This window comes from Physeter macrocephalus, chromosome 9 (assembly GCF_002837175.3).
Source record: "Physeter macrocephalus isolate SW-GA chromosome 9, ASM283717v5, whole genome shotgun sequence".
Taxonomy (NCBI): Eukaryota; Metazoa; Chordata; class Mammalia; order Artiodactyla; family Physeteridae; genus Physeter; species Physeter macrocephalus.
Genome location: NC_041222.1, coordinates 107,068,754 through 107,090,891, shown reverse-complemented (window position 1 = coordinate 107,090,891; position 22,138 = coordinate 107,068,754). Strand labels below are relative to the sequence as shown.

At 47.8% G+C, this 22,138-nt stretch overlaps 1 protein-coding gene across 3 annotated transcripts in view; it reads left to right on the top strand.

The window, feature by feature from the left end:
• The window catches only part of PALLD (palladin, cytoskeletal associated protein), a 388,874-nt gene that overhangs the window by 129,250 nt on the left and 237,486 nt on the right, over positions 1 to 22,138 (top strand). For all 3 annotated transcript variants that reach the window (XM_028494272.2, XM_024130749.3, XM_028494273.2), the window contains exons 3-4: positions 9,050 to 9,228; positions 20,893 to 20,959. In XM_028494272.2, the coding sequence (XP_028350073.1) occupies positions 9,050 to 9,228; positions 20,893 to 20,959 (246 nt within the window). The remainder of the gene's footprint in view (positions 1 to 9,049; positions 9,229 to 20,892; positions 20,960 to 22,138) is intronic.

Genomic DNA, 22,138 nt, shown 5'->3' with positions numbered 1-22,138 from the left:
CTGGAGCCTGTGCTCCGCAACGGGAGAGGCCGCGACAGTGAGAGGCCCGCGTACCGCAAAAAAAAAAAAAAAAAAAAAAAAAAAAGAATGAAAACTCGACTGTTTTTAAAGGCTTTCATTTCATAAAGCCTCCTTGTTTCAATTAACTGACTTTGGAGATTTACCGTTTTCCTTAGCAACATTGGAGAATATTAGCCATGCTCCACTGATGAAGCTTTGTAAGTTTTATAAGTCAGATTTGTTCGTTTTAAAAGCCACATGTTTAAAATACAGGGTGCAGAAAATTTCCATGACACATCGTTGTGGTACAGAAAAGTAAGGACACCAAAAGAAACTGTGAGTCCTAAAATATATATTTCCTTTTAAGTGATAGTACTAGAATAGATGTTACTAGTCAGCTTGGAAGCCAAGTGGTGCTATGTGTGGTTTTTTTTTTAGCATAAACTATCCATCTCCCATGCTGGGAAGTATAAACTCTACTTTGCCAGTGGATTTGTCCCTCTCATTTAGCAGTTGGGTTTATTGTCATAAAAACCAGCACTCTTCCCCTGTCTTGGAAAACCAGAGTGTTCTGAGCTTGCCCAGACGTATATCCCAGCTCCAGTGTGCAGTTCTTAGCCAGCCTGCCAGGGGCCAGGGGTCAGAAGGGCAGGAAACAAGGAAAGCCACATCGTAAACTCTGAAATTGTCTTACACTGTCCAGAATGGAAACCTCTGGTGGTCTCCAAAGATGCCGCTCGCTCAGAAGCAGCTGCAATGCCCCTGATTTTACTTATTCTCCCGACCCCTCTCCATCCCGACTGAAGAGTTCCCAGGACTGCAGTCGGATGCAGGCATTCTCCTCCAACATCGGACTCAGACCAAGTCAGCCATTACATCTAACCTCACCTTGAAATGCAGAAAGTGAACAATTAAGTAGGAGACTTTTCTGTGTAAAACACCTTGAATTTCAATCCTACCACATCCTGCTGGTGCTATAATAGGAACCTTGAGTTTCTGTCTCATTGTTAGGCTGGAACGTTTGAAAAAAAATCCCGAGGAAAAAAAGAGAGGCAACAAAAAGAAATAGACATGTATATGTATATTAAAACGTTGTTGATTTCAAAATCCAGCACAGAATAATATAAAGAAATATGCCATCTTATAGAGCTTTAAATACTACAGTCCTTTTTTTTCCTACGTGTTATGATCCTTTATGAATAAACAGGAAAATTTCAAGACTCACGAAGTCCATCAGCATTATCCTGTCTCTAATAAATTGATTTCAATCTAAGTATTCTATCCATAGCAAGCTGAATCTGTAAGCTGGAGGCTATAACCAATCTTTAAAGATTTTTGAAGCAGTACCTGCTTCCACGTGGTAGGAAAACCTAATTTCATAAGATGAGCTGATGTCTATAATTGGGATTTCTTCTCTGTTTTCCCTAGTACTAGTCTCATGAGATGAAAAACCCGGTTTATCTGCCATCTGTACCCTGGTCAGTCCCTGGGTTGGAATTTAAGTGCAGTAAGCCCCTTGATGGCTGAAGAAATGATTGCTTGATGAGTGAATGGATGAATGAAGGAGACTGCATCTCCTAACCCGTTTACATTTTATTTCTAACTAATGCAGGGTTATTTTCATACCCTATTTAGTGGCCTCAAAATCTGACGACCGGTCTCAACTGGCTTGCTGTGACGCGAGCATCTCTTAATTCTTTTCACTGGGGATTTAGCAGGCACACCGGTGGGCGAGGTTTGCTTCTCTCTCAGCTGCTGTCCAGTGGCAATTACACAGCAGCTTAGTGGCTCCACAGAGATTAGAGGAAGAACCAGGAAACTTTGTTACAGCTTGTTTCTATCCATAGTAAAAAGCTCCATGAAAGGTGAAACTACAAGTATTGAGGAAAAGGAAACGTGCAGATTGTCTGCATTTAATCGTCCATGTTCTGTAGGTAAATGGGAGCTGCCTGTATCTTCAGTACAATGACCACTACTTCACAAGGTTGTCGGAAGGTAAAACGAGGCCATATTTGCAAAGCACATAGCGTATAATAGGCATTTAATAAGTATTCATTCTCTTTCCTTCATTTGAATCAAGCCCTTAAGAACTATCACTGTTCCCAAACATTGTGTCACCTCCTCATCCTAACTGTGAGATTGTATTACATGTTTTTACCATTTTGTAGTAACAGAAGTATGACAGGAAGCTGAAATTTATCAGAGGTACAGAATGGGTATATAGATGGCTGGATTTGATTTTCTAATATGCTGTCCATGTCCTGTCCACTAAATAAATGGCTTCCAGGTATTAGAAATGGGATGAAAAAATGTCCAGGTGCCCCTCAGCGGAATTCTACCCGAGTAGGCGCTGTCTTAGCACAGGACATGTTTCCACACGGCTGCATCTCAACCAGGGTCTCTTTCCACTCTCACCTGGTAATAAATAGAAGCAGCTTTCAGGATCTGGAGGGAAGTGAAATGTGTTTTCTAGGAGACCAAGGTGAGGAGGGCAGTGTGTTCCATTACAGACTTGTGCTTCGGTTGCTGTGTAGCCTGCCACTCCGAGGCCCTCGGTTCCACTAGCTGAAGACGTTCTGATCTGTTAAGTGATGTCTGCCTCGGGATGGGGGGTGGCGGAGTGTCACACCCGTGCCGTGCCTTCCCCACACCTGGGCTGCCTTGATTTTGTGTGTTTACGTTGTAGCTCGTCTTAAGCCGCGCTAGCAATAAGAATTTAATGGAGGATAAACTGCAGGTCAAAACTGGATCAACAGCCCTGACTTTTACCTCTTCTTTAAAGAATACTGTTTTGAGTTCTTTGCCAGGAAGCTGATGGAAATGTTAAGAAGTTTAATGAAATAAAGTGACTTTAGCTCATCCGCTACCTCGTGGTGTCCAGACTTCAAACCTTCAGGATTTCTTAGGTCAGATAAGGTGATGTGTCTTTGATCGGCTACAGAAGAGTGGAGAAGACTGGTTTCCTCCTCTGATATATGCGTGGAGTTGATGATTTTGAGTTTCACGCTATGCCTTGTACCTGCACTTCAGTTTGAGTAGGTGAGAGCAGATCAACTCCCCTCTGTGGACATCTTCAGGCAGAAATGACCAGATACGACTTTGGGAATTAAAAAAAACATTAAAAAAAAGCAACCCCAGCCAACTGAGCATCTACAGAGTGCAAGGCATATTACTTTTGAGGCAGTTGAGTCCAGATCCTCACCCCTGAGGACAGAAACGGCCATAGGTGTTATTTAAACGATTTATGTGTTCCAGCCTGTCTTCATGTGTAAGCTTATTCTTCTCTGATGAGTTCAGTGTATGAAAAAGCAGGTGTTGTCATCATTCAGGTGTGGTGAGGCCGACAGATCAGGAGGAGATGCCTCTGAAACGCTTTTATTTCTCACAGGCCCCAGAGCAGGGAGCTCCGTGCGCCATGGGGTGGGAGAGGACAGGGGGTCCCCAGGGTGGGTCAGGAGGCGGAGCAGAAGGGGAGGGGGGCCTTCCCTGTGTCCCTGCAGGAAGGGTTGGTGGGTGGGGCAGGGGGAGGCCCCGGGGCTGCTCTGAATGGGGCCATTGGCTCTGGACTCGGCGCTGTCCTGGTTGTCACCGCCTGGCTCTGGGCGTTAGAGCAGGTGGACAGTGGCCCGAGTGGGAGGGCCTGCGGGGGGGTGGGATGGGCTCTGGGTTGGTGAGTCTCACTGGGAAGGAGCCTGAAGGTGTCACTTACCGTCTCCAGGAACCGGCAGCCCTGGGAGGGGCCATGTCTCCGGGGTCAGCCAGCCCAGGACGTCAAAGCGTCAGAAACAGACGGTTAAAGACGTGCCAAGTAGGAGCCGTGTGCAGGTGCGGGGCTGGAGCTCACAGCGCCGAGGAACCGTGAGCACGGCCTGAGGCCGGGCTCTGCCGAAGCCTGTGTCCTCGTGGGAGGGAAAGGCAGGGGCAGAGCTCATTCCGGAGGAGGGGAAGGACTCAGCGGGGGTCATGACAAGGTGCTGAATCCACCCATACGTTCAGGGACCCGACGTGGGTGCATAGCCTCAGAAACACCACGATATCCTCGGACCCCTCAAAGAAGCAAAGCCGTTCATGACTTACACCTTTCATCAAATAATTTCCTACATCATTTCTTGAAATATTTTTCATGCGTTCACTAAATATACAACCTTTTCATTTCGCCAAGAACCTCAGAATTATGAAGCTTTATAGCGAGGTCTCCTGTCCTCAGATGAAGAGCCTGGACCGGGAAGGTGAACGACTTTCCTACGGCCTCTGCCGAACGTCCCTGTGAGGCCACTGCGGCTCCAGCCGTGAACCAGACACACATTTATCTGAACAGTGGCTGGAGCCATGGGCCCTGCCTGGTGCCCCAGGGAGGCCCCCATCTCGATATCTGCAGCCTCTCCCCTCCCCCAGGCCACACCCTGATAGCCCCCATCCCGACAGTGTAGAACTGGTCCCGTGGCAAGTCCTGGGCCCGTAACCCTCTGACTTTCCCCGACGGTGTCGAAGCCACAGGATGACGCACGTTAAGTCTTAGGCTTGCTGCCTGATCTAGACAAATTTAGTCTTTTGTCTGCGCTCTTTCTTCTACGTGCTACAACCTAAGATGCTTTAAAAATGTCATCCGTGGAGCTGGAGAACAAAAAGCATGAGTGTTTAAAGAGCAAAAGCCAGGTCATCCCTGGGGTTTGCAGGCACCACCCACGTCACCAGGTGCCATGTTGGTGTCAGGAGGCACCATCCCCAAGACCAGGTAGGTGTGTTAGGCTGCGTCCAGAGTGCATTTGTACCTGAACCTTTTTGCCGGTGTTCGGTGTAGTTCAAGTACTTTATTGTGCTTACCGATCATGTTCTTCAGGCTTACACTTATCATCATTGCTCAGATTCTAATCGGCCTTTTTTTTTTGGTCTGTACCATGCGGCTTGCGGGATGTTAGGTCCCCGACCAGGGCTCGAACCTGGGGCATGGCGGTGAAAGCGCCGAGTCCTAATCACTGGACCACCAGGGAAGTCCCAGATTATAATTGGTCTTAATTCATTTTTTAAAAACTGCAGGCTTGGGCTTCCCCGGTGGCGCAGTGGTTGCGCGTCCGCCTGCCAGTGCAGGGGAACCGGGTTCGCGCCCCGGTCTGGGAGGATCCCACATGCCGCGGAGCGGCTGGGCCCGTGAGCCATGGCCGCTGGGCCTGCGCGTCCGGAGCCTGTGCTCCGCAACGGGAGAGGCCACGGCAGTGAGAGGCCCGCGTACCAAAGAGAAAAAAAAAAACAAACAAAAAAAAACTGCAGGGTCTATGGGATGAATGTGCCAGAAAAGCATCGTGCAACATACACACGGGATGTTAGGAGACGCAAAATGAGAAAGAGTCGCATGGCCAAGTAAGATGAATGAATGCTAGATTAAACAACATTAAACTAATTTGTTTTCTGCAGGACTTCTCAGGGCCTTTAATAAGAAAATCTTAATTACATGAAGGAGCGATATATACATATACATGTATATAATAGGTAGCATCTTCCAAATCTATCAGGCCACAGAGCCTTCACCATTTGTTTTTTTCTTGGGCAGCATATTCTAAAGTATCAAGTGTCAGGTAGTCAGTATTTTTAAAGTACCAACTACGTGCAATACACTCTGGATCAATGAAAGAGAGTCCATTTCCTGGATGAGGAAGTAAGGCCTAAATGCATTAGGCCTCAAATAATGATATAAAGAAATACCACGGAGGATAGGAAGTGACATAGTATCAATTGTCAAGTGAATAAGGCTACAATTTTTTGAGTGTAGAGGAGAGAGAAACAAACAGAACATATTTTTGCAGGTAAAGAACACATACAATATGGTTTCTCTGCTCAAGAGGTGATGATGCAGGCTGGCCTGGTCCACGCGTGACAGACCGGAACTTCTTCCCCTTCACGTGCATGTGAATCACTGGGGTCTGAACCGACTCAGTGGGCTTGGGACGATGGTCGAGATTCTGCATTTCTTTTATTTTTTTAATTTTTAATTTTTTAATTGAAGTACAGTTAATTTACAATGCTGTGCCTATCTCTGCTGTACAGCAAAGTGACTCACTTATACACATTACATTATAGGCATTCTTTTTTAATATTCTTTTCCATATGGTTTATCACAGGAGATTGAATATAGTTCCCTGTGCTGTACAGTAGGGCCTTGTTTATCCATTCTATATATAAAAGCTTACATCTGCTAACCCCAAACTCCCATCCCTCCCCCACCCCCTCCCCCTTGGCAACCACCAGTCTGTTCTCTATGTCTGTGAGTCTGTTTCTGTTTCATAGACAGGTTCATTTGTGTCGTATTTTAGATTCTACATATAAATGATATCATAGGATATTTGTCTTTCTCTGTCTGACTTACTTCAGTTCCTGTGATCATCTCCAGGTCCTTCCGTGTTACTGCACATGGTGTTATTTCATTCTTTTTTATGGCCGAGTAATATTCCATTGTATAGATGTGCCACATCTTCTTTATCCATTCCTCTGTCGATGGACACTTAGGTGGCTTCCATGTCCTGGCCGTTGTAAACAGCGCCGCAGTGAACATTGGGGTGCACGTACCTTTTTGAATTATGGTTTTCTCAGGGTACATGCCCAGTGGTGGGATTGCGGGGTCACACGGTAGCTCTGTTTTTAGTTTTCTGCGAGACCTCCAGAGATTCTGCATTTCTAACAGGCTCCTAGATGGTTCTCATGTCACTGGTGCAAGGACCACACTTTTCCTGTAAAGTCCAGATAATAACTGTTGCGGGGTTTGTGGGCCGTGCAGTCTGTCCCAACAGCCCAGCTGTCGCTGCAGCGTGAAGGTGGCCACAGACACTGTGTTAGTTCAAGGGCGCGGTGGTGATCCCCCAAGACTTTATTTATAGCCTCTGAAATCTGGCCTTTATATAATTTCCATGTGTCACAAAATACTCTTCTTCTGATTTTTTTCCTAACCTTTAAAAACATGGAAACCATTTCCTGGCTCACGGGCCTCAGGAAAGCAGGCGGTGGCCTGCAGGCCGTGTGCGCTGCCTGAGGTCAGGGCGTCACAGCCCTGGGGTGGCCGGCAGGGGTGTCCCAAGGAGCACGTCTAACCAAGGCAATTAATCGTCCTCGCTTTGAAACCTTAACTGCGTTTTTTCCTGCTTCATTTTCCCTCTGACAGTTGGTTCTTATCTTTTTATGGCAGGGTAACTCACCCTAGGTAACGTACAGACACCTAGACTCTGGCTGCTTCCAGAGTCCACCGGGCTCCACTCTTCCTGTGGCCTCCAGTGCCTGACGTGGTGCCGTCCACATGGAAGGTGCCCAGCAAGCGTGTGCTCAGCAGAACTGAATCTGTTGAAGGCACCTTTCGCTTGCTTGTGAGGAGAGCAGCTCCAGGGTGGGGTGAGCACAGAGGGTGAGGGGAGAACTGCAGGGAGCAGAGAGGAAGCAGGTCATACGTGAGGGCTGCGTAGGAAACGAGAAGTCCACGCAGATATTTGACAGAAACAGGATTCGTATAGGAACGTGATAGAAAAGAGGATCTGGGCCAAGTTATAGGAAAGCAGACAATAAAGATCTAAAGTTTAGGGAGTGATGCATGTAGGGAAGAGGGTCGAGTGCTCTCTCCTGCCACAGGATAAAGAATCCATAGCTTGCCGGGGATGAAGAGATCAATTAAAAGACTTCAGGTCAAGTAACAACTGAAGCCATAGACAGTTCTCCGGGCGGGGGGGCGGGGTGGGGATCTGGACTGTGATTGTGGAAAGAGCGGAGAAGAAGGGACTAGAAAATGGTTCTCGGCCAGAATGTTCTCCAAGACTTTACAAAAACAGAGGAAATCACAAACTACTCAGAATCATGAAATACTGCCCCTCTCAACTGCCTCAAAAGCAATATGCCTTGCGTTGCGTAGATGCTCAGTTGGCTGGTTTTTTAATACGGTTTTTAATTCCCGAAGTCATGTCTGTTCTTTTCCAAATATCCCATACTTATTTTTTTAATATAGTTTCCAGAGTTAATATGCTAAGTATTAGCAAACTGGCTTGTTTTATTAACTTCACTTTCAGACTAAATATAGACAGAAGCCTGTATTATGCTATCTAAATGCAGAAAAGATTCGTTTTCACTGACATAAAAAGGATGCCAAGTCCAAAGAATTTTATAGAGGGTCAGACTCAGGGACAATCTCTCAGTGCTGATTACGAGCTAAATGGACAATTCTGCCCCAGAGACTTCAGTCCTTGTAGTTATCAGTGGCACGTTCCTTCGTATTTCTTTAAAACCAAATCACATTTGTGCGGAGGAGGGTTGGGGCAGCTTCGTATTTTTTTGTAAAAATCCTGTTGAGAGTTTGAGGTGCTCAGGGACTAGAGGAAAGGGTGTGAGGGGGAACCCGCATAGAAACAGTCTGGCCACCTGCCACCTCCCACACCAAGGGCCTGGTCGATGGGAAGGGGTGAGACCAGCAAGAATGAATTACAGAGCACTGCTGCCCCTGCCCGCATCATGGGGGCCGGGCACGCTGCTGCAAGGTTCTCTAAATATCAGAAACGTGGAAGGCGTTGACTCTGTTCCCGCCCAGCTGACCAGGCCAACAGGAACATTCCTGCCCAGGGTCTGTAACATGACAGTGTCTCCCTTGATACTGTACGTCAAGTATTTCGAGCACAATGCTTATATTACTTTCATATTTTTCTTTAGATAAGAACAATAGATAAAACTGTAATACACGTGAGAGGCACTGGTGATAAAACATTTTTGTAAGACACTTGGAACTTGTGTTCCTTTCATTTTGTAACTGAAATGGTCTTTCCCAGTGTGATGACGTCCGGTATTTCCAGGTTGATGAAATGTACAAGGTGCTTTACGAAGAAAACCCATGGGAATTGTCCAGCCATGCATTTCATGGTCTCAAATGTAATAGCATTTAGTAAGGTCAGTAACATGGACACAGGTCTTTTTATTTATCAGACAGGCATCTCGTTACACAGCATCTCACCTTTCACTTCTGCTTTATTTTAAACGTCCCCTTTTCCTTTCTCTCCCTCCTGTCCTGCGACTTCCGTTTGGCCAGCAGATGGTTCTGTGAGGGGATCGAGCTGCACGACAGTCCCGACATCCAGATCCGCTGGGACGGGGGCGACCTGCACACGCTGGTCATAGCCGAGGCCTTTGAGGACGACACAGGGCGCTACACCTGCCTGGCCGCGAACCCCGGTGGCTCTGACGCCACATCCGCCGAGGTGTTCATCGAAGGTACCCAGGGATGTGGGGTGGAGGCGTGGGGTGCCGAGGGGGCAGGGGCCTGTTGCTTCTTGTGAACGTGATTTTCCAACGTTGTGAGTCAAACCTCATCTGTCCTCCAGGACAGATAAATGGAGTGGTTCTGACACTTGGGTGTACGCCTCTGTCGACAGTGTCTGACGTCAACATTTGTTCCTTTTCATTTAAAACATTTCAGCTATGTGAATTTATTTAGAATACTAAGTGTCCAACTTATTTCTGGTTTCTCTGGTGGACAAAGAATGTGGACATATTAAAATACTAGAAATACTAGACCTATCAACCAAAGTTAAACTCTAAACGACTTAGGAGATCATTCACAGGGATATTAAGCAGTTGAATATTTTTAAATGTTCTCATTTTCATTAAATTCTAGAACTTTTCCTTTTTTGTTAGGATGCTGCTATTTCTGCTAAGTGTACCATGAACATGCAATCACTCGGTGAAAAAATTTCCAGAATCAATGTTGCATTAAAGAGGGGTGGGCAGAGAGTAGAATATCTCTATTGTTCTAACAATTCATTTTTGCCAAGACTCAGCCTATAGGGAATTAGAAAACTTGCTCTCAAAGTATATAGTTTACATCACTGTTGCATTTTTATCAATATCAATCACTTAAGTTGGAAGTGGCTTAAACACCAGTGTTCTGTGTCCCTAAAGCCATAAATTGGTGAGTAGCCTTGTAATTGCTTGCATTTAAAAGTAGTAGTTGGAACACAGAAAGAAAATTGAAATCCTCGAGGTCTCCACTACCTTAATCTTCATCTTTTTACTAAATTTTTTTTTACTGTTTAATAGCACTAAATTTCTTTGTTTTTTAAAGTAGAAGAAAGCAAGATGTGAACCATTATTTATAGCCCTTGTAAGAACTGGCAAAAAAAAAAAATTTAGTTTTAGAAGTAACTTACTGCCAACTAAAACTATGTGCCTTTACTTTTAATAAAAGGGTCCCCTGCATTGTCTTTGAAAGCGTCTGTGAGCTCCTTCGGGGACCTTGTCCTGCTAATAAGAGCAAACCTTCTGTATTAACTGTAAGTGATGCTACATGGCCCTTACATGTACACACACGTGCAGACATGGTCATTTAAACCTTGCCATGAACCTGTGACGTGTTATCAGGGTCCCCTTTTACACACGGGTAAACTGAGCCTGGGGAGGTAAAAGGGACCTGTCCAAAGTCACTCCAGGATTTGGACCCAGTCCATCTTGCTCCAGGGCCCATATCCTATTCGCTATGTCACATGTATCTCAAAGTGCTAAATGAACAGGAAAAGAATGGCAAAAAGATTTTTAGCGTTTACTAAGCGAGCAGTGAGTATCAGTCATGGGCTGGCTGTGGAGCAAACTTCTTGAAGCATTTTAGAATACAGAGGAGGAAAGTTAAACTTCCATTAAAAAAAAAAAAAGACAAGACCCGTTTGCTAATGACAGTCAGATTTGTCTTCCAAAACCAAGTTCAGGCCTTCCCTGGTGGCGCAGTGGTTGAGAGTCCGCCTGCCGATGCAGGGGACGCGGGTCCCGGTCCGGGAAGATCCCACATGCCCCGGAGCGGCTGGGCCCGTGAGCCATGGCCACTGAGCCTGCGCGTCCGGATCCTGTGCTCCGCAACGGGAGAGGCCACAACAGTGAGAGGCCCGCGTACTGCAAACAAACAAACAAACAAAACCAAGTTCAACTAGAGCTGCTTAAAATTAAATGCATTATTTGCTTTCAAGATTGCTAGAAAGGGGTACTTCAGTGTGGATTGCTTCTGTACTGCAGACATTAAATCACGTCAGTTTTACGTACTGGTCTACCAACTCGATTCAGCCACGTTTATTAAGGCCTTGCTCTGTGCCAGACGGCGTGGGTGCAGATAGGATGGGGATGGGCCCTGCTAGCAAGGAGTTCGCAATCCAACAGCAGAGATGGACACATTTTTTAAAAAAGAATATAAAATAAGTGATATAACATATCTGAAGTGTTATGAGGATACAAATGAACTTAAAAGATTAACTGCAAGGTATATAAGACACACTAACCTTCATAGAATAAGAGGAACTATTTCTCTGCCTTGGAAACCACTTTCAGGATCTCACTCTGGAGGCCCAAAACATGCATGCCATGGTCTTTAACTTTATTTCATTAAATTGAGCTCTGCCACGTAGAAGCCCCTGCAGTGCAGTCCTCTCCTGCCTTTGGGGTCTCTGCATGAGATACTTAACGTGGGAAAAGCACCCCCAGTTCTACCTGCCACGCGTGGTCCACGCCCAGGGCTCCACAGAGGTGACGGGTGTTCCCAGTGTCCCTTTTTGCACCTGAGGACCCTGCACTGGCTTAGACGGCCCACCAGCTGTGGGTCTGGCTTCAGATCTTTGTGCTGAGGAGAGGAGGGGTCTGGGCAGAGCCGGATTAAAGAGCCCTTAAGCATCAGCCTCCTAAGCCTCCTGGAAAGTGCGTTAGGAAGCTGGCTCATCGTCCCCATGAAATATGGGTGATAACTTTTTTAAAGCCTGATTTTGGTGTATTTTTATCCTTAAGAACAATTACATGAAATGGGAGAGAATTTCACATAAATTCTTAGGCTCCTATTATGACTGAAAGGAAGAAGTGTTTATGTTTTCCTTACTGCAGCACTAAATTAGACTTAGGAATATCTCTGTTGTCCCTAAACCACATTGCTATTGCTATGTCAGCGTGCAGTATGAGGGTGGAGGTGGGTACCAGAGGGTAGGAAGTTTTCTATACATTTAAAAACCTCGAGGAAACCTTCCCTAAAAGTTTAACAACCTACTAGTTGGAAACTGTCTAAATTTCACTGCCTCGTGCAGCAACTTTTAGAATGATATCGAGGAAATTTCAGTTTAAGAACAGTAACTAAGGGGCTTCCCTGGTGGCGCAGTGGTTAAGAATCCGCCTGCCAGTGCAGGGGACACAGGTTCGAGCCCTGGTCTGGGAAGATCCCACATGCCACAGAGCAACTAAGCCCGTGCACCACAACTACTGAGCCTGCGCTCTAGAGCCCGTGAGCCACAACTATTGAGCCTGTGCTCTAGAGCCCGTGAGCCACAACTACTGAGCCTGCACTCTAGAGCCCAAGAGCCACAACTGCTGAGCCCGCGTCCCACAACTACTGAGCCTGCACTCTAGAGCTCGAGAGCCACAACTTCTGAGCCCGTGTGCCACAACTACTGAGCCTGTGCGCCACAACTACTGAGCCTGCACTCTAGAGCCCGTGAGCCACAACTACTGAGCCTGCGCTCTAGAGTCCGAGAGCCACAACTGCTCAGCCCACGTGCCACAACTCCTGAAGCCCATGCGTCTAGAGCCTGTGCTCGGCAACAAGAGAGGCCACCGCAGTGAGAAGCCCGGCACCGCAACGAAGAGTAGCCCCGCTCGCTGCAACTAGAGAAAGCCCGTGCGCGGCAACAAAGACCCAGTGCAGCCAAAAATAAATAAATAAAATAAATTTTAAAAAAACCAACCCCAAAACCAGGAACTAACTTTTATCTCCTAGTGTTAACTAGGAACCGAGCCCTGGTCTTCATTTTCACCTGGATTATCTCATTTAATTCTTACAGAAATCACCCCATTCTGTGGCTGAGGAAACGGCAGCTTAGGGAGACTTGTAGGGCCCCAGACCTCGCACACACACTCACACTCCCCTGAGCTTCAAGGGCTAAACCCAGTCAGTGTGACCCCCTAGGTCTGAACGGCCCCAGGGGAAAATGCAGATGAACCCTGGATCTTGGGGCAGCAGGGTCGTCACCTGCATCCAGTAACAGGCCTGGGATGTGTGCCTGGAGCATCTCAGGACATCACTGAGCTTTTGCTCATGGGTCACGTGTTCACTGAAGGTCCCCTGGAAGGCAGGCGGTGGCCCACGTGGCCCAGGCACTGGGCGGGGACCCTTGGCAGGCCAGGCAGGCCTCGGTCCTCGCTGCACCGACACTCCAGGAAAGGAGGGACGGGTCCCTCTCATAAATAACCCCAGCCCCGGCCAGCAGGTGCTGGGAAGAGAAGAAAGGTGGGGGAGGGCAGGGGCAGGAGGGCCTCCCTGAGGCGGTGGCGTCCGACCTCAGTCTGGGCTCTGCGAGGAAGCGCTGGGGAGTCCGACGGGGAAAGTGCTGCAGACAGAAGTAGGGGCGAGGCTTGGCGGGAGAAGCGGTGTGTCCGGGAGCGCGGAGCGTGGCAGCTGGGCGGCAGGCGGCTCACGCGGCTCACGGCGCCTTGTGGTCCCTGTTAGCTGGCCGGCCTTTATTCTACGTAAAATCGCCACTTGCGGCGCGTTTCAACTGGAGAGTCAGATGATCTGATTTCCATTTGTAAACTGAGGTCTGGCTTTAATCGGGAGCCCGGTGAGAAGCGTGCCGTGGCGGGACCGGACGGAGACGGCGGGGCTGCAGGAGCCCGCCGTGTGGGCGGGGGCAGAGGCAGGCAGGCCGCAGAGCCACAGGGCGGTCACGGGTGGGCTGAGGGGCCACGGGAGCGAGCAGACCGCGTGGATTTCGGCTCCACCGTTGGTCGTCTGTGGGGGGGGACGAGGAGCGGGCTGGGGCACAGAGGGGCGTAGGTGATCCGTTTGCACATCCGCGTTTGGACGGCCGAGTGGACACAGGTGTGGGCGGGTGGCCATGCGGGTGCAGTGAGTGGCCAGGGCGAGGACGTGCCCTGGGAGCTTCAGGATGTGGGTGGTAACCGAAGACGCAGCCCTGGGCGGGGCCGCGTCTGAGCCCGGGTGACCCTCCCCACGCGGAGATGCTCCGGGACGAGGTGCCGGCGTAGGAGCGCGAGAGGAGGGCCCTGGGCGGGGAGGCTGGGGGAGCGGCTCGGTGTCTGGCGGGCAGGGCTGGCCAGCTCGGGCCCCGCTGCCGGAGGCCGGCGCTGAGGACAAGGCGGGGCAGGTGTGGAGGCTGTGCGGGATGTTAGCAAGAGGGGCTCGGAGAGCCTGGGGGGCAAACGCCACGCGTTTGCGGGACACGGAAGGGCGCACGGGACGCTCTGCCCGAGCCCGGCAGAGCCAGGGGCCGGTATCTGGACGGGAGCGCCGGGTCAGGATGCTTTGTGAGCCTGTTTGCCTGTGGGTTTTCGTAGCAGAATTCCCGGAGTATATTTCCACGTTGATGAAAACGGTCCAAGCGAGAAAACGGGGATCCTGCAGGGGGGTGGGGGGAGTGTGCGATGCCAGGGAGCCAATTCCTGGAAAAAGAGAAGGAAACGGACTCCGCCCACGGTGTGCAGGTGGCGAAGAGCTGCTCTCAGCAGTTGCACGGTAGAAACGGGACAGGTGAGCCCAGACACGTGGAGTAAACGTGGACGTCCCACGTTTGCGTCCCTGCCGCCCCTCCTGACCCTGTCGTGGACGGCACAGATCTTTACGGCTCGGGGAGCACCGAAGGGGCGGGAGGGGGGGTCCCAAGTGTGCGACGAGGAAGCTGGGTTGCACCCAACCATGGCCCCGTGGTCGGGGAGTTGAGCTGGATGGGGCGGAGGGGACAGTTGCGTGAAGCCTGGGGAAGGGCAGGGATTCTGAGCGCGGCGCACGCCGGCAGACCCTGTGCGGTGTCCTTTGTCGGTTCTCCAAGCTTGTCGCAATCAGATAAGACACGTGCCCCTTGTAAGTGACGTTTCAAGGCATGTGGAAATGTTGTACAAGGAACGGCCCCTGTGGCTGCAGCAGGACAAAGCCTCTCTGAGCGAAAGGCTCCTTCTGCTGGGTCTGGAAGACTTGCTGTGAGAAGCTGATGGAGTCTAAGCTCAGCTTTGCCCATTCTCCACAGTATTTCGTTTTAAATACCTTCCCTGGTATTTTCTGGCCAGCCCAGCTCCCAGCTCCAAGACCCAAAACAGCGATTGGATGTCTCTTTGCTTCACTTTCTCCATCTCTGCCTGGAGAAACTGATGTTCTCGTAAGAAATGAGTGAGTTAATCCCTTAGAGGGGGACTGACACGCAGTGTGAGCTATAGTTGCTGTTATAGAAATAGCACATTTTCATTTTAAAAAATCTAAAACATGGAAATAAAGATATAAAAGTCATGTGTAATCCCACCACCCTGTGTCAGCCACTCTTAAAAGTTTTGATTGTTCAATCTTTTATTTAAATGTATATATTATATTCTACATACTCTTTGGTATATATTTTTTTAAGTTAATTTAATCTGTCACGAACATCTATGCTTGTCATTGCAGTTCTTTAGAACTCATTTTAATGCTTTTATAGTCATTCATCATTTATAAATTTTTAAATCATTGGCATTGCTTCAACTACTCTTATCTGAGACAGCAAATGATTGTTTCTGGTAATTATAGCAACTGAGAAAGGAGAGAGGAAAAAATGAGTAGTGTGAGTGGGGGGCAGAGTGTATTTACGCCTTAATTTTGAAAAGCAAACGTGGACCAAACGATGAACCGGCTCCATGGCTGGATTCACTAAAGTCACTCAGGGACTTAAAATGTAAATATAAATAAAGAAATAGATAGTTTTATTTGTTTGTTTGTTTGTTTTTTGCGGTACGCGGGCCTCTCACTGCCGTGGCCTCTCCCGTTGCGGAGCACAGGCTCCGGACGCACAGGCTGAGCGGCCGTGGCTCACGGGCCCAGCCGCTCCGCGGCGCGTGGGATCCTCCCGGACCGGGGCACGAACCCGCGTCCCCTGCATCGGCAGGCAGATTCTCAACCACTGTGCCACCAGGGAAGCCCTATAGATAGGTTTTTTTAATGGTTAATACCTGCTTTTAGGAAGACTTCCTATTTTCTGAAGTTGAAGCTGTATGCAGTTTGCTTCCACTCAGAAATACAGCTTTTTTTGTATTACTAAGGAAGATATTAGATTGACAAAAATAAAAATAATTAAAACATGGTGTTTCCATGAATATGGGGGAAATGGGCATTTTGACATACAGTCGTCCCTTAGTATCCGCAAGGGGATTGGTTTCAGGACCCCCCAGGGATACCAGAATCCAAGGATGCTCAAGTCCCTTAAATAAAATGGTAGAGTATTAGCATATAACCTACGTAAACTTTAAATCATCTCTACATTACTTATAATACCTAATGTAATGCTACGTAAATAGTTACTGGTGGGCAGCAAAGGCAGGTTTGCTTTGGGGAACTTTCTGGAATTATATGTATATGTATTTTTTGACCTGCGGTTGGTTGAATCCACAGATGCAGAACCCGTGGATATGGAGGGCCGACTGTATCTGTATTTTACACACCTTCCTGGGGAGATGTTTAAAATGGAAATAAATATATCTGTTGATAGTAGAATGAAACAAATTCTGGTAAATCACCACAAATGTATTTAAAGCAGCCATTAGAAAATTATAAAGCACGTTTATTAACGTGGAAAGGCATTTCACAATGTATTGAGTGGGGAAAAAACAGAAATTGAACAGTATTACATCATAATATTATATTTATTATTTATGTGCACAGGGGTAAACTTCAGGAGGATACGATCCAACGTGTCTGGGTGGTGGTATTCCGAATGATTTTTTTCTTTAATTTTTGCTGTTGTGCGTTTTCTGGTTCTTTTCCTACAAGGAAGTATTATACAGGGTAAGTTTTTTAAATGGTGAGGGAGCACCTTTTAAAGGCAAGATGGGAGGCTCGTGGTTGTGACTTTCCCGCCTGCTCTCCATCACTAGAGCAGCTCAGGGACCACCAGCATTGACTCCTCACTGTGTGGAGAACAGTGTAGACACAGTTGACCTGTAGGCAGGTGAGCAGTCGATGAGCAGACGGGCAGGGGGTGACCACAAGCGCTGGGGCCCTGCCCCTTTCAGGTGGGATTTGAGGAACAGACACGGATGAACGTCCCCCTGAGCCAGGGGTGTTCTCCCCTGCCCAGTAGGAGCAGAGCTGGGGACCCAGGGGTGGGGACAGAAGGGGCGTGAGGGGGGATCACCCTGGGGGAAGGGGGCCTGCAGAGCAGCTCTGTCCCCACCCCAAGTGGGAGGTGACATTGAGATGCCAGCAGGCTCGGTCAGGTGTGCAAAAACCAGCAAACGCATCCTTATCCAGTGGACGTGAGCCTCTCTGGTCCTTGTTTCCCGGCAAGTCAGTGAGGAAAAAGCCGCAGTAAAGAATGAAAGCAGTAATGGCTTTTTAATCATCAGAGGGGATTTTTCCAATGATCTAAGCGTTGGGAATCAGATGAAAAATAGCTATTCCTCTCCCCGGTTCCTGGCCACTGAGTGTCTCTGATGCCGCCCTTGGGGCTCTGCCTGCTCCCGAGGGCTCTCTGGGATCTGGGGGGCTGCCCGCCCTCGGGCCACCGTGCCCTGCTGGGACGCCAGCGCTTCTCCTTGTCTGTCACCTGGTTTTGCTGCTTTGCTCTTTGTCTTGCTCGGTTTCCCTAGTTCCTCCTGCACAGGTAGTTTGCCCCTCGACCATGCTTCTGCCCAGACACCAAGTCCAGCCGCGCTGGCCGGTGTCCAAACCCACCCTGTGTCCCTGGCCTTCACCCCGCCCCGGACACGCAGCTGCTCGCTCGTCCCCCGGCTCACCCCCCGTCACTCATCCCAGCAGAGTCACAGGCCTGCCCTGAGCGCCTGAGACGGCGGCTGGGGGCAGGGATGCGTGCTCCGGGGGAGCCGGGGCCTCAGGTTCAGACCCTGTGCCACTGCCGTGCAGTCGCGTGGCCTCACGCAGCCCCTTCCCCTCCTCGTTCCTTGGGTCTCTGGTCTGTAGTTGGACGCAGCTTCCCCTCTTAGGGAGGCTCATCATAGTAATGACCGAACGCTGACCCAGCCGATGGCCAGGTACATGGCACTACTCAGAACGGGTGAGGCGTTCCTGGCCACACCTCAGTCCAGTCCTCAGAGGTGTGATGTCCTGAGTGGCCGAGCAGCTCCGAAGAGGCAGCACGGAACATGTCTGGGCCAATCTGAAAGGACAGAAATCAAGGAGGGACCCTGTGGGCGCTTCCCATGAGAGCGGATGATGTAATTAAAGGTTCAGACGTGGGGAGAGGCCAGGAGGGGGAGCTCTCCGCTCCTCTGATCTTTATCCGAAGCCCCTCTTGGCAGAGGCTCCCTTGCACCCTGCATTCCCCCCCCTCCCCGACCCCCAGCTTTATGCCGTCCCATTTCACTAACCACCACGTCGTGCGTTTATTTGGCTGCGTCTGTGTCCGCATAGAATGGAAGCTCCCCAAGGGCAGGGAGGGGTGTGCTCTTCACTCCGGCATCCTCGTTACACAGCCGGGTGTGCACGAGACTAGTGGAAATAGGAGGCTTTTAATTTACTGAGCAGAACTCATAGGTCATCTAAGTTTATTATTTTGTTTTAAGCAGGAAAGGTGTGTTACAGGAAAATTAACCTGACATAGATGAAGACAAATTTGAGAGAGGGAGTTGGGAGGACAGGGTGGTCTGTGTGCCGTGATGGTCCAGGACTGGGGATTGCTGTAGAAATAAAGAGGAAGGACCGCAAACACCCTGCAGTCACCTAAGCAGGGCTTTTACCGTCAGTAATAGCAGGAAAGCCATGGCAGAGAACAGTCACGGGAGGGGGCACGAGGCACCCTTGCAAGAGAACTAGGTAGACGTGTACGTTCTCAATGCATCAGCAGGCCAATAGAACCAACTACAAAGAGCACAAGTATACAGCAGCAACTAACACAACAATGTAAAGCAATTATACTCCAATAAAGATGTTAAAAAACAAAAAAAAAGTACATGTGGCGTGATTCCGTTTGTACAAATACACGCACAAACATACAGCCATCCCCCCTCATCCGAGGTTTCACTTTCCGTAGTTTCAGTTACCACAGTCAGCTGTGATCCAAAAATATTATATGGAAAATTCCAGAAATAAATGATCAGTTTTCAGTTTTGCCATCTGAGCGGTATGATGAAATTGCTTGCCTCAGCTTCGACCGCCAGGATGTGAGTCATCCCTCGGTTCAGCGTGTGCTGCCTGTTAGTCACCTGCGTTGTCATGGTGACGGTCCCAGTGCTCCTGTTCACTGACCCTGATTTTATTGACACTAAAAATGGCCCCAAAGCACCAGAGGGTGATGCTGGCCGTTTGGACGTGCCAGAGAAGCTGCGCGGTGCTTCAAGTGAAAGGTGAAAGTTAATAAGGAAAGAAAAGAAAAAAAAAGTATGCTGAGGTTGCTAAGATATACGGTAAGAATAAATCTTTTGTCCGACAGGTTGTGAAGAAGGAAAAAGAAATCCATGTTAGTTTTGCTATCATGCCTCAAACCCTACAAGTTACAGCCACCGTGCATAATTGCTTAGTTAAGATAGAAAAGGCATCAAATTTGTACAGTAAGATATTTTGAGAGAGAGACCACATTCATATAACTTTATCATCATTGTTAGAATCCTAATATAATTGTATTGTTCTATTTTATCATTAGTTATTGTTGTTAAACTCTTACCGTGCCCAAATTACAAATTAAACTTTATCTTAGGTGTGTACATTTAGGAAAAATAGTACTAACAGGATTTGATGCTATCTGTGGTTTTGGGGTCTTGGAACATTATCTCCCTCCAATAAGAGGGGAGACCACTGTATGTTTGTTAATACATTCAATTTATCTGAAAAATACAGGCCAGACTGTTAGCGTGTGCAGAATGGCACCAGGGAAGGGACCTACTGGTCTTCACTATTATATCACACAATTCTTTGCTACTTGGTTACTTTTCTATAAGTGTGTATTATTTTACATTAAGATATTTTAAATAGATAATTTAAATAACTCGAGTTAAGTATGTCTCATAAAAGAAGTATCAAGTATGTACTTCTGGGGCTTCCCTGGTGGTGCAGGGGTTAAGAATCCTCCTGCCAATGCAGGGAACATGGGTTCGAGCCCTGGTCCAGGAAGATTCCACATGCCGTGGAGCAACTAAGCCCATTAGCCACAACTACTGAGCCCGCATACCTAGAGCCCGTGCTCCGCAACAAGAGAAGCCACTGCGATGAGAAGCCCACACACCACAATGAAGAGTAGCCCCTGCTCGCTACAACTAGGGAAAGCCTGCGCAGCAACAAAGACCCAACGCAGCCAAAAATAAATTTAAAAAAAAGAATGTACTTCTAACCATCACAGTTATTTTAAATGTTATCTAAAATCTCTTGCCACAAAATACATGAGCATTGAAAGGTAAGGACAGTTTGCATTTTGGCCTAAAAATCCAACAAGGTGACCCATAATTTAAACACAATAACGAAGCAGATGAGTTTGGGAAGGCATGGTCCAAAATTAGAAACCCTCCTATTCAAGAATGAAGCCGTATCAGAGTCAGAAAGCATCTTCTAGTTAATGAGAAATGAAGGTATTGATAATCCACACCATGTAATCTTCTGGCAAAGAGTTGAAGTTTAAAACTATGGATGTTTTACACACAGACACACATGCATTTATTTCATAGTTGATAAGCCATTTAAAAATGTGGTTATGATGGCCAAAGGGACAAAAATGAAACTGATTATAAATCTGACACTAAACGCATACTGCTTTGAAGAAAGCTTTTCTCGGTAGTTCTTTTTTTAAATGATTATCTGAAAAAAACAGTCTGAGTAAAAATAGTCTGAACCATTCTCTGTTTCAAAATAAGACTTTGTACATTATTGTCTGAGTGAAGAGCATTACCTTTGGAAGCAATTATAGATACTAACATCTTTTTTTTTTTTCCACTCAGGTGCCAGTTCAACAGATTCTGACAGTGAAAGTTTAGCGTTCAAATCAAAACCTGGAGCCATGCCACAGTAAGTACCTACAAGTCCATCAATTATAAGCAAAGACTGTCAACAGAGTTGTGCTGTGTGATGCCACTTGTGTTGTGCTCTGAAGAGGTCAGTTGATGTCAATCAAGGACCAAATGCTTGAACCTGGAGCACAGTTTTTAACTAACGAATTTGAACTTTGAAATCCGCATTTCATCATCGATGTGCCAAAGTCTAACCATCCACCGTGTTAGTTTCAGTGACAACTAACAGGTTATAAATATATGAAAGGAACACTTGTGTTGAGAGAAAATTACTTAAATCATTACTAAAACGTAAATGTCAACCAAGTTATCCATACATATTAGAACATATCTAATTAGGCCAGAAATGGGTTTCCATTTGGATAGTCTATTTCTAGTTAGATCTTGTCATGAAAATCTCAAAATTTAGTTTTTCCTACGAAGACATGCAATGTTAGTATCTTACTTATTTTACAAAAACAAGGTAAAATTGTTCCCATCCTCCCTGGGAGCAAAGACTGCCACCACGTTCGTCCTGCCTGCCGTTTGCCGCAGAAGAGCTGGGGAGGCATGACGAATACCAGTGTCCAGGATCCACCACCAGAGAGCTGGCGTCTGGGTTGGGCGCTCAGATTTAAAGGACTTTATTCTGCATTTGGGAATCCAAGCAGTTGTGAATTTAGCTGTGTGGCTGACAGGGTCTTGTTGCCCCGACCCTGTGTCAGGCCTGAGCCTCTGAGGTGGGAGAGCCGAGTTCAGGACATTGGTCCACCAGTGACCTCCCAGCTCCACGTAATATCAAACAGCGAAAGCTCTCCCAGAGATCTCCATCTCAGTGCTAAGACCCAGCTCCACTCAAAGACCAAGCTACAGCGCTGGACACTCTATGCCAGACAACTAGCAAGACAGGAACACAATCCCACCCATTAGAAGAGAGGCTGCTTAAAATCATAACAAGGTCACAGACACCCCAGAACACACCACTGGATGCAGTCCTGCCCACCAGAAAGACAAGATCTAGCCTCATCCACCAGAACACAGGCACCAGTCCCCTCCACCAGGAAGCCTACACAACCTACTGAACCAACCTTAGCCACTGGGGACAGACATCAAAAACAACGGGAACTACGAACCTGCAACCTGCATAAAGGAGACCCCAAACACAGTAAGTTAAGCAAAATGAGAAGACAGAGAAACA